General features: G+C 38.1%; 2 protein-coding genes across 3 annotated transcripts; one reads left to right on the top strand and one right to left on the bottom strand.

Annotated features, from left to right (window-relative positions):
- Nucleotides 1-2,163: 2,163 nt before the first annotated feature.
- Nucleotides 2,164-6,106, top strand: haao (3-hydroxyanthranilate 3,4-dioxygenase). Its single transcript, XM_053333086.1, has 10 exons — nucleotides 2,164-2,327; nucleotides 2,550-2,628; nucleotides 3,152-3,235; nucleotides 3,340-3,446; nucleotides 3,678-3,767; nucleotides 3,869-3,912; nucleotides 4,002-4,147; nucleotides 5,339-5,407; nucleotides 5,574-5,656; nucleotides 5,791-6,106. The coding sequence occupies exons 1-10, from the start codon at nucleotides 2,239-2,241 to the stop codon at nucleotides 5,861-5,863; spliced, it is 864 nt and encodes a 287-aa protein (XP_053189061.1). The 5' UTR covers nucleotides 2,164-2,238; the 3' UTR covers nucleotides 5,864-6,106.
- A 693-nt stretch (nucleotides 6,107-6,799) lies between these two features.
- Nucleotides 6,800-8,733, bottom strand: LOC128372775 (transmembrane protein 229B-like). Of its 2 annotated transcripts, none has more exons than XM_053332937.1 (2): nucleotides 8,626-8,733; nucleotides 6,800-7,432 (listed from the first exon to the last, which is right to left on the bottom strand). In XM_053332937.1, exons 1-2 carry the CDS (start codon nucleotides 8,675-8,677, stop codon nucleotides 6,948-6,950), a joined length of 537 nt encoding a protein of 178 aa, XP_053188912.1. In that variant the 5' UTR covers nucleotides 8,678-8,733; the 3' UTR covers nucleotides 6,800-6,947. The 2 variants fall into 2 exon arrangements, with proteins under 2 accessions (XP_053188912.1, XP_053188913.1); XM_053332938.1 differs by having other exon boundaries at nucleotides 8,641-8,716.
- Between the last annotated feature and the right edge of the window lie 3,773 nt (nucleotides 8,734-12,506).

Here is a 12,506-nt window from a genome sequence, read left to right as displayed (position 1 = left end):
AACTACCAATCATGTACTGTCAGATTGCAACAGGTATGATGAAGAAAGAAGGGAATTCATATCTGTACTAAGTAGTGAAAAACACAATATTACACTAGGGAATATGCTAGGCAAGACACCAAGTACGCAATCTTCTAAGGAATTACTCAAGAAGTAACAGGAATAATGGAGAGAATGTATTTTTTTCTGCTTATATGCTGTTTCACTCTGTAGTCCAGTAGGTGGCGGTAAATACACCTTTAAGGTTTGCCAATTACCATTAAAACTCGAGAAGAAGAAGAAGAAGAAGAAGAAGAAGAACAACAACAAAAGAAAAAAACACATAGATCATAATAATCACTGTGTTGTGTTTATTGGGAGTACCTTCACCAAAAAGTAGGATCAATTAATGAAAACAAAATAAATATGTGAAATAAAAACTAAATTCAATTGCAGATGCATCGATATGTAATGTTCTGGGGCTGATAACTAGCAACTAATAAAATGTGGAGATGGTGATAAAGACATATTTTACACTGTCATTAAACTGTTGTAAATACAAAAAGGCTCATTGATGTTGTCTTCTTCCCTCAGTGTCTTAATTTTATCAATTATCAGAGAATAACATCAGCAAATGATTGCAACGATAAATTCAAAGCACTGTGTAAGTAAAAAATGAATCTGGATGAAATAGTAGAGGTAGCAAAAGAACGCCTGAGGAGCTTCTTTGGATGAGTTTAGTATATACATGTTGAGGATGGCAACTTTTGCCCTCATCCTTCTTTACATTGTTGCTGTCAGGGTTTTCCCCAGGAGTCCTTAAATGTCCTCTCTTTTTATTACTATTAATTTGGACCCGGAGGTCATTTTTCCCTCCAACAAAGCATACCCTACTGATAACAGATAAAAGCTGACAAAAGGTTACTTCTTTAACTCAAACTGTGAGTCATCTAAATATCTAATGTATGTATTCAGTTAAGAATCAGAATTTGTCTGGTAATTTGGCAGCAGTCAAAGTAAAATAGCCAGATATTTTCATTATGAAAACAGGAATTGTGGCGGTCCTCTATCTATATATCTATAGATCTGTCTATAAAGACGGTTGTCTGCACCTGAAGAGGGAGTGTCTTCAGGAGATAAAAGGTGCTGTTGTCCTTGCAGTGTCCTCTTTTGCTGAGCAGACTTCCACATCGACTTCCCTTCGGATTAGTTACCTTTTGTTATTTTCTTTGACCCCTACAACCCACACTTCACTCATCCACACATGCATTACACCACTGATGCATAGCATTACCATATATCATTGTGAGTTGTTAAGCTATTGCTCTGCATAAATAACGGAAGGCAGGTATTAATTCCACTGTTTGTCCTTGTTAGCAGTCACATGCTGTTAGTCACATTCAATAAGAATATACGTTATATGAATATATTTTCAATATTACACTGCAAGTTGCAAGTTGTCTATCATGAGTTGAGTTACTAGAAAACTTGTTGCTTTATCTAATCTTAGCAGGTTAAACAGCTGCATCTAGTGGACAGTTTAAATAATTGCATCTAATGTAAAGATACCCCAAAGTAAAATCCTATTGTGGTATTCTCATTTCTCATGTTAATACCAAACAAACCTAAAACCTAGCAACAAATATATATAATATAAATAACTATAGTGTGTTTTATGTTAAATGTATGTATTTAAGGGACATGTTTTAGACTAAATATGAAAATTAGTTGTAATTGGTTAATGTGCTCTTTTCTAAACACTGTTTTTATGACAGCATATATCCTAAAAATGAGAATGTACATCTTGATATGTATAGTAGGCTAAATAATAGGTTTAAACTTTTATTCTTTAAATAACCATCTAATACATTACAGTGCTCTGCTTTTTGCTTATCTAGTGTTTGTATGTTATTGTCTCACAGGAATTACTCATAGCATAATGACCTTCAGGTTCTACATCCTTCTGTACCTCTATGAATGCTTTCCACAAGAAATCCTAATAAGAAGTCACAATATCAGTTTCCAGCTTGGATTCATGATTGTTGCAACGGGGTCTCTGCAGGACAACTCTGTTACTGATTGTAACTGCTGATTCAACCTTTCACCGGCCTACAACACAGAACTCCTCCCCACGCCTACACACACTTCTGCTTTTTGGACTTTCAGTGTCAGAGTGTCAGTCAGATTGTTTAATCTAGTTAAAGCAGACTGTTCAGAGTGGTTGAATAGTGCAGCAGAGAGTCTGAAGAGATTTTAACAATGAGCAACAATCCTCTTCTTGTGAATGTGGAAAACTGGATTGCAGAGAACCAGAATGCCTTCCTGCCACCAGTGTGCAACAAGCTCATGTGAGTAATCACCTGTTCTTTCATATTAGCTGCATAGTTCATTTGTGTGTAATTGCAGTGTGTTTTCAGGTTGTTAATCTCTGCAAATCACAACAAGAGTGCAATTTCCTTTAATAGTCAAATGAGCGACTAATGGATAGCACATGACCACATGAAAACATACAGTGAGTACATGAGTGTCAGTACATGCTTGTCAGTACATGCTTGTTTTCTCTCTTTCAGGCACTTTTCCCAGCTGAACATAATGTTTGTAGGAGGTCCTAACACCAGGAAGGATTACCATATAGAAGAAGGAGAGGAGGTAAACAAGCAGCACTCATTTATCTATTTATTTATTTATTCACAAGGTTTCACTTCAATCATTAACGTGCAAACTTGGCTTAAGTACAAAAAACGTGAATTACTTTATGAGCATAATATAATTAATGTTTTATTAATTGTGAGCATAACAGAGGCTGTTAATTGAGCCTTCAATTTCACAATTACTCTAATATCCTTTACATCACAGGTGAGTCCCCACTTCTAGTTCCCCATTGAATGGCCCCCTGTTAAAGCTGAACTCTTCCCCCACCAATGAGGGCAAACTCCAGCACTACGTTGCAGTATTACCTCTATTTACTCTGTCTGGGTCCTATTGTTGCTGGCATCCTTTGCTGTCAAAGTGGTCAGCTGACATGCAACAGTGGCACTTGAGTAACAGTTTCAAAGATGTCATAATTTTCTGCTACTTCCCTGAATATTATTTTTAATCATGTGAGATACTTAAAAGATGTGGTGTTATCGGTTCTAGTTGACACTTTACTAACCCTCTCTGTTTCAAATAGCTGTTTTACCAGCTGAAGGGGGACATGTGTCTGAAGGTGATTGAAAATGGCAAACACAAGGATGTACACATCAAAGAGGGCGAGGTGAGTTCTCAAATGCTTGTATATACTCCACATGAGAATAAGATGCTCCAGTGCGATTTGGTCAGTAAAGGTTGGATGATGAACATTTCTCTCACCGTTCTTAGATGTTCCTGCTGCCAGCTCGGATCCCCCACTCCCCCCAGAGACAGGCCAACACCGTGGGACTGGTGGTGGAGAGGAGACGGCTGCTGACTGAGACTGACTGCCTCAGGTTAACTATTCTTCTCTCGTCTTCTCTCAAAATGTTTAGCAATGTATGACAGGAAAACCACAGCAACAGATTTAGAGAGAAAACAGGAAATCAATATGAATATAAAGTTGTGCAATACAAAGACTTCCTATTCTCAAAAGAACACATTTACCAAATAAACCACAGGATTCATGCTTTTAATCAATAGTGCTCAAAGCCAGCATTAACACTTAAGTGTGTTGGTGCCTTCAGGTACTATGTGGACAACACCACCAACATCCTGTTTGAGAAATGGTTCAACTGTGAGAATCTAGGGACCCAGCTCGTGCCGATAATCAAAGAGTAAGACACATTCTCTCTTCATACACAGTTAAACACAGTCCTCATCTTTCTTCATTTGTTTTCATGCACTTTCTTGTTCTTGATTGATGTCTTCCTGGCAGGTTCTTGGCATCAAACCAGCACAGAACAGGGAAACCTGATCCAAGTGAGTTTTTTGGGGGGATTTCTTGTATTGTTCATTCCAGGACCGTATACATTTTTAAAATAGCTTCACAATTGTCTTTGGTTGAACAGATGACGTCTTCAGGGAGCCTCCGTTCCAGATGAACACCTTGAATGTGATGTCACCCTTCTGCTTTAAGGACTGGCTGGAGAAACAGAGGCCGTTCCTGTCCAGCGGCAGGCCCATCGACATGTTCGGAGCTCAGTTTGAGACAGAGGTACGAGGACATGAAACCACATGAAACCACATTAGCAAATGTGGTTTCAGAGGTAGCATTACAATTTTTAATTGTGTTGATAATTATTGAAACTTACATATTCTTCTGTCAAATTTCAAACCATGACTTTGGGTTTACCTGGAAATATGAAATCTGTGAACAGGGTACATCACGTGACACTTCAAAATTGAAATATTTAAAGTTCTCCTGCAGATATGTTTCATTATATATACACACACACACACACACACACACACACACACACACACACACACACACACATACTCTGCTAGGTATAATAATTTGTCTGTGATATGGTTTTTGGCTGGACTATAACCATAATTGTGCGTGACGGAGTGACTGAGTGATGAAGTTACTACATTGGTCAGCTGGTTAGGTGTTGGAGTTTCCTCATTGGCTCTTTCAAAATAAATCTGTGTGAGATGATGGCAGAGCGACTGTTTCCTGTCGCCAACATCTCTGCATCTCCTCTACCAACGATTTTATGCAAATGTTTTATATCTGATGTTTTCACTTGACACATGATTCATTACAGCATTAAAACACCAGTCTCGCAGTTAAAGCATGCAGTTCATGTTCAGTTATGTCAGTTTAGTGTGGGGAGGCTGCTCTGCAGGTGTGCTTGATTTGAATGTAACTGTAGTAACCAGGCAGAGATAAACTTTTTGGATTTGCACCAACAATGCTGTCAAAACTTTCACTTATAATTTTCACCACACCTCTGTGATCATCGATTGGGAAAGACCCAAATTCAAAATGAGAAACGTCCACAGAGTGAAACAGGTGAAAGGGGAGTGGGAGTTAACGGATAATTAAAATGTGTTCTTTTTCAAATCAAACATTCCAAGCACATATTACTAGGACTGTGCTGTAGGTGATGATCTAGATACAGAAAATGCAAACAAACAATAATGGGGAAGTAATGTCTGTAGTTTTATTCTAGACTGTGTGCTTTTAAATCTTTTTTAGATATTGCAGTGCACCTTTTGCACAATGAGCATTTTATTATTATATAAGTGTTTTTAGTTTTTTCCACTGGATAGTCAGAGATATGTTTCTATGTGATGTTATGTGTGGCTGTCTTAACTGTTGATGTTGCTGCTGTAAACCAAGCAATTTCCTGTGAAGGATCAATGAAGTATCTATATATCTATCTTATGATCCTCACAGGCCATGCTGTTTGGACCCGGGTTAACAGAGATGTCATTACGGCAAAGTGATGCATGGATTTGGCAGATGGTACGTCTTCTATATGTGCTGTTTGTTCTTTAGGTCATACTGTACCAGCAGTCTGTCAGTGCTGTTTAGATGCTGCAGTCCATACATATGGATACATGTCTAAATCCTTTGTTTCCACTCAACCAATCTTTTTTTTAAATTCTTCTTTTCTCTCTTTATCCATCAGGAGGGATCATCAAGAGTAACTATGAATGAGCAGGAGTTTACTCTTTCTGCAGGAGACAGTTTAATCATTCCTGAACAGAGCCAGTGAGTCATTATTATGAATAAACGCTTCCTGTTGCAAAATGTGTTGCAATTCCAAAATATTCCCATTAAGGGGGAGTTTTAAAAGGAAGTGATTTGGCAGTAAAAAACTTATTTCACGTCTTTTTCTTTTCTAGGTACAGGTGGCAGAGAGATGAGGGGACTGTTGCACTGTTCGTGGCTCAAAACCCTGAGCGGAAAAGATCCTGAGCTTTGGCACATTATATATACAGTATGTTGTATATGTGGGGAGGATAACTCCTATTCTGCACCTATACAAAATCAAAGTGTCCGACTCTACTACTACAACACTCACTATCTGGATCTGATAGACTGCATATCATTACATATAGTGAGTGTTGTAAATCACACCCTCATTTCTTAAAGAGGATTCTGTTATGTGTTAATGCAAGTGAACTTTGACCCTATTGATAAATACCAGAAGCTGCTGAAGCTAAAACTGTGAATTGCACTTTGTAGTAGTTGTGTAAGTTAATTTTTTCACGGAAATATATAATGAATATATCAACATCTATATTATTGAATAAATATCTATAGTGAAAAAATGTGTGATGTGATCATTTTGCTTAACGCACATTCACTGTTTTATGATTTAACATTTTTTCACTTTCAAGTTTCAACAAGTTTTAGCAGTAGTCAGCTTATAAAATGATATTTGTGTGTGGCATGCCAAGTTCAGCTTGTAATTTCATGTTCAACATCATATCTTCTCTGGCCCTTTCCCCAAAAACCCATATCTGTCTGAGTCTGGGCCAGATTACATTGCTGACTTATGAGACACAATAGAAGGTATTTTCCCACTGAAATATAAAACTGTGTTCCAGTAATGGGTGCAATTACAGATAAAGGCACACAGGTAGGTCAAATTCACTGGAAACACAACTCCTTATAACTTATAAAACCATCATTTGTTGTTTTTATAGTCTGCTTTTTGTCCATGCTGTTTCCTGTTGCTCTGTAGATTTGTGTTAAATTAGCAGTCTTCTGACTGTAGCTTCATATTTATTATTCATATTTATGATTTTCTCATCTTACTCTTCGCAAGGGCATATTAGTCTTATTTCTCAAATGTCAAATAATAATTCAGTGTGTAAGAAATGTGTCAGATTTTATATAGGACAGCTCACAGAGGTTCAGTATGATCACCAATTTTTTTTTAATATCAAAATGTCAAAAACTCACAACTGTGGGGTATTGATCCTAAAAACAATTTTCATAAAATACTTTGTGGCTGTTGTTGGAAGCACGTAATCCAGATCACAGTGATATTAGTTCAGTTGTGCAGTCTTATCCTCAGAGTGTTCCTGATCACATGCTGCTCTGCTACAAAGGCAGCCACAGTCCAGGGTAGTGCATACTCTAGTGTCACCAGCCCTCCGAGGTTGTACCTATAACCTGAGTAGTCCCAGGGACAGGCCCCCAGCAGCCTCAGCCCTGCCCCCCAGCTGAACTCCCAGAGGTAAATGAACGCAGTGTAGGCTGTCAGACGCACAGGTAGTGGGAGATGCTGAGCCAGCAGCCGGCCTCTCAGGCACTCCATGAGGTAGATTGCGATGGCGTACATAGGCAGCGCCCACAGGCTGCTGTGTCCCGCCAGCCTCCTGTCTTGGGTGCTGCACCAGTCCAACACAGCAGTGAAGGCCACCTCACAGAGGCAGCCGTGCAACGCGTACACATAGAGACGAAGCAGAGAGGACAGAGGACGACTGGAGACGCTCCCGTGTGGCTTTCCTGGGACATCGTCTTCAACATCTGTCCCTGTCACAAAGAAGATGAATTACTGTGTGTAGTTGGCATGTAAAGTTGACACATCCTTTTTTTTAAACTTAATTCTTATTGAATTGTTTTTACTGTGGAATACAAAAAATAACAAACATGCATCAGAACACAACTGAAAGCAGCAATGTAGGTCAATGAATCACATTTGTATCATGTGTACAGTCATATAGACAGTGTCACTCTCATGAAGTAACCATTCCAGTTCATACACCTCATGTCACAACAACTTTTATTTTTCATGGTAAATCCAGCCATGTCAAAGACACACATGGGAGTACACTTAAAATAATTCTTGCAAAGATTATTTATAGTTTAGAATAAAAAGATGAATCTTAGGTGACTTAATTGTGTTTGGACAATAGGTACATCATGTTAAAGTTGCTTAACCTTCCGTCCCAATATAAGTTTAGTGCAGAGGTTACAAAAATAAAGGTCTGAAGAAATGTCTGTTTTTGCCAAATTTCTGTAGTTAAATAGATGCCAAGTAAATCTCTTAAGTAAAAACATGCTCAAGGTTCTAAAGAGCAAAAAAGTTAAATTACTGACAAATAATGCACATTTTATGCAGTGTTTCTCAGTTTCACTTCTGTGTTTTCATATATTTGAGTATGTACACACACACACACACACACACACACACACACACACACACATACACACACACACACACACACACACAAATACGTACGCAATCAAATTCTCCCGTCTATAGTCTGTAGATATAAAAGTATAATAGTTAATCTTCAATTTCTTTCATGTGGGAATAGTCGATCTTTATCTTTCATTTTCTTTCAGCACATTGTAATACCTCCAGTGTGTATCGTTGCCTTCGTCCATCCTCCACACAGCATAGTGTATGCGCTCTAATATGGATTAACAGGCTAATAGCCCTTCTTAGCAAGTGGAAAGCTTAGGGAATCTTCAACAGGTTTTCACTCTGCACTAGAAAATAGTTTCATGTATCAGTGACAAATTAACTGGGTTGACTGTCCCTTTCTCCTCAAAATAAAATAGAATTAACAAAAGTTCCACGGTAGCGTTGAATCCTCCAGAAACTTCACTAACTTCAACTGAGATTAGGATGCAATAAATGTCAGATCAACCCATAAAGTGCAGCCTTCTGTAGCTGTTAAACATAATGTAAAACTGTCATTAACAGACATAATTCTCACCTTGGTCATCATTACCTTGTGTTTTCCTCGCATTTAGCTTTCTCGCCTCCATCCTTGGGCAGCATATGGGTCTCTGTGCCTTTCTAATCCCTCTGCTGTGTGTGTATATGTGTGTGCGCCCATGTGTGTGTGTGTGTGTGTGTGTGTGTGTGTGTGTGTGTGTGTGTGTGTGTGTGTGTGGAACCTAGGCTAAACATTAAGCTGCTCCATGTTATCAGAGTGAGACAGTGATGTCCCTGTCACAGGCTGAGGCTGGATAACTGTCCTCTTTTAAGCACACAGTAAGAGTATTGATGTGTGCTTTCAGAATGCAAACTTGGGATAGTCATCATGCACAAGCTCCATTTAATGCCGTGTTTGAGTCATGTTTTGGGTGAGTTTGGAGGTTATCAATGGACCACAGTAGCTGGGTGTGTCAGGAAGCTCCTCAATAATATACACATAGTGACAGATGGAAAAACTGATTGTTGGCTTACTCCTGTTAAACATATGAACATTACATTACTGTACATTCACAAACACATACTTTTGTACTGTTATAAACCATTTTACAACTTTACCAGCATTAGTGATATATATTGGACATTCATCAAATCTCTTTATAATTAAAATGGATGAATGAAGCGAATTCTTAGTCACAAAACACCTGATGACACAAACATCATCATATGTCTGATTTATATACTGTGTGCATGATGAAGTCTGTGATAGTCCATTTATCCAGATGTAGATATGTGTGTTTGTATAGCCTATATGCAAAATATTACAAATCATTTGCATAGTCATATTCAGGCTATTTTTGGAATGGGTGTCCAATAAAAACCTGTCTTCTATATTAATTGTTCATCTTTGTTAAAACATTGTAATTGTTGATTTGGTTCATTAAAGCAGTTGAATGTCTTGGCTACCGTTTAGAGTTTTATGATACCATCAGGATCATTATCAGTCATTTATCTATGCCAACACGCACATGAACACATACAGATGGATGCCGATTTGTACAGTTTCACACATGCACAGCGTATACTGTTGCTATATAAAGTGTCTTTGAGAGCAGGTGTCACTCTTGACCTGAGTGCCACTGCTGGGTCCTGCATGTTTGTTTTGTGTGTACTCTAATAAAATTGTTTGATGAATGGTGGACCTCCAGATCAGAGTCCAGTGATTCTAGCAAACACACCTTTAGGACTAGGAAGGGGGACTACACCGCTGCATGGGAGTCAGTGACCATAAAGTTAGCAAACTGACAAAGGTCGGACTCTTCACGCAGTGGAGTTTTGTGTACATGTGTGCAGAATGTGTGCGTTGCATATTGATGCATGCTAAGTGGTAAAGTAGCAGGAAAACCTTTGCTTATCTTTGCAGGTCATTAGCCAGATAAAATGTAAGTCATTTAGAGAGAAGATGACTTGATATGAGATGAGATGAGTTAGTCAGTGAAAAATAATTGAGTGTTGTGGATTTTTATACATATATGCAGCCCATACATCAGTGGAGAAAGTGTACAGGAGTTCAAGATGTCTTATGCCAAAAAGGTTTATTGATACTTGATCAAGGAGAATGATAATAATAGTCTTATAGTAAGCCACACAGATAAGGCCATAAGTTAACCATTCCCAAATATGGTTGGGTCCAACACACCTACAGCATATAGAAATTAGTCAATTGGTCTACAGATGAGGACAATGTCTGGGAATACACCTCAGCGCCCTTTTCCTCCATTCCTCTACCTACAGTTACCTCTGCTCCATTCAGAGAGAGACAGGCAAACACATATCTGGCCCTGGCTGCCATAGCAACTCTATCAGGGTGCCTCCTGATAGAGTTGCTGATTTTGTCTCAATGACCACAAGACCTAGTTTGACATAGACATTGTGTAAATTAGAGTAATGGAAGTGTACAGAAGACAATTGGCAATATAATATAATACAAGATACATATAAATGTGTGCCTTTACTTTAAAAGTATGCAATTATTTGTTTTCAAACTGTAAACTTATATGTATGTATTTGCATCAACACATTCTCTCACAAGAATTCAGTTTTTTAAATTATGAATTCCAATTTATCAATCCAGCAGTATCAAACAATTTACAGCACTCCATGACAAATTGTATTCACTAAACTTGTGTAAAACACAAAAAGACCTCTCTAGATCAGTGTTTGGTTTATCTGTTCTGGGCTACTATAGAAACATCTCTGAACATAAACATAAACATACTTTTGAATATTATATTCAATTTCTTGTTCCACTAGACTCCACTAAAATGTAGACTCTGGTGCTTTAAAAGTTATCATAGAGCTGTGATCTTGAAGACTTGACACACTTAACCCACAGCTTGTTTACTCAGGAACCATCATGTTATAACATGCCGTCAGAGGATGCTGGCAAGGAACTTATCTCACTACTATTGTCACCCTCAAAAGTCTGATAAACCAGCAGTAACTTGTGAGAAGGAGTGTGTGCAGGTTTCTCAGCGAATGAACAGATTCAATACTAAAAACTATAAACGGATACGGGTGAGTACTGAAATTTCAACTTTTTACCTATTCTGTATGACATTTGCATTAAAACTCTTAAAAGGTGAAATTCTGTTGGCATATTACATGATAAATAATATATTGTTACTGTACTGTATAACAGTTCTTAAAGAAGGTGTTCAGTGAAAGTGTAACTTTGTAACTTTGTCCGACATATCCCTTTTCAGCTAAAAATGTATTCACAGTTTTGTCATGTATGGGATATTTAGATTAAAAGCAAATTTTGACATTTCGATGAGAAGATTGGTACCACTGATTGATACCATCATATTTGCCCATTATGTATTAAGCTACAGCCATTAGCCGGTTATTTTAGTTTAGTAGAAAGACTGGGAAAAGTGAGCTTGGCTCTGATCTAATAAGTTGTTTCCACTGGTTGTCTGGCAATCTCATATAGATCCCAAAATACAAATCACTACCTTTTCCAAATCATTTTGTTCTGTTCAGTCCAAAGATTTGTAGTCACTGACAATGCCAATATCTTGTTTTATATGGAGGCACTGGTAGGCAGACAAAGCCAGGCTTGTTTCCAGTCTTTATCCCAAGCTAATCTCACTGGCTGATGGCTGTAGCTACATGTTTAGTGTATTGTAGAGATATGGTTGATCTCCAGAGAGCTATTGGAGTTGACGAAAAATACTCTCACTTCAGCTGTAGTTTTATTGAGGCAGATGTTATTGTGGTACTGGTCATGGTTTCAGTGCTCCAAACCATACTTTTAACACAAAATTAGGTACAAGGTTTATACGTGCATGTTCTACCATTGACTTAAACTCAGACCTCTCAAAAGCGGAAGTGTAACGCCACTATAGACATGCAGGTAGTGGTCCTTACAGAATGTGAGTGTATTGCCCAAAAAATTACTTATTAAGGTGCAGTATGTCGAATTTAGTGGCACCTAGCTTGGCAGAAACTGAATATAAGTAGGTTTTAATTTGTGTATAATCACCAGAAAAAGGGAATCCAGGTCCTGATGCATGCATGTCCATGTTGCAGTGCCATGTTTCTACAGTAACATGCCCAGAACAGTAGCCCAGAACAGGCAAACCAAACACTGGATTTAGAGAGGGTCTTTCACGTTTTTCACAAGTTTGGCCACCATAAGTTCTCCTACACACTTGGATGGGAGGTGGAGGGAAGGGGTATTCAGTTCATTTCAATCTGCAACCTCACCATTAGATGCCACTAAATTGTATATAGTAGTCCTTTAACTATTTGTATAGTTAATTTGTATAGTATAAAATACTTTTCTCTGTCCTTTTCTCCTCTTCAGGTTTCTGCTGAAAGATCTGCTAAAAAAGGAGCAAAAACCTGAGAGATCAGACTACACTCACCGCTGAA

Source organism: Scomber japonicus, chromosome 14 (genome assembly GCF_027409825.1).
Source record: "Scomber japonicus isolate fScoJap1 chromosome 14, fScoJap1.pri, whole genome shotgun sequence".
NCBI lineage: Eukaryota > Metazoa > Chordata > Actinopteri > Scombriformes > Scombridae > Scomber > Scomber japonicus.
Note: the sequence above shows the minus strand (reverse complement) of the source record. Positions and strands in the feature narration are given on the sequence as shown.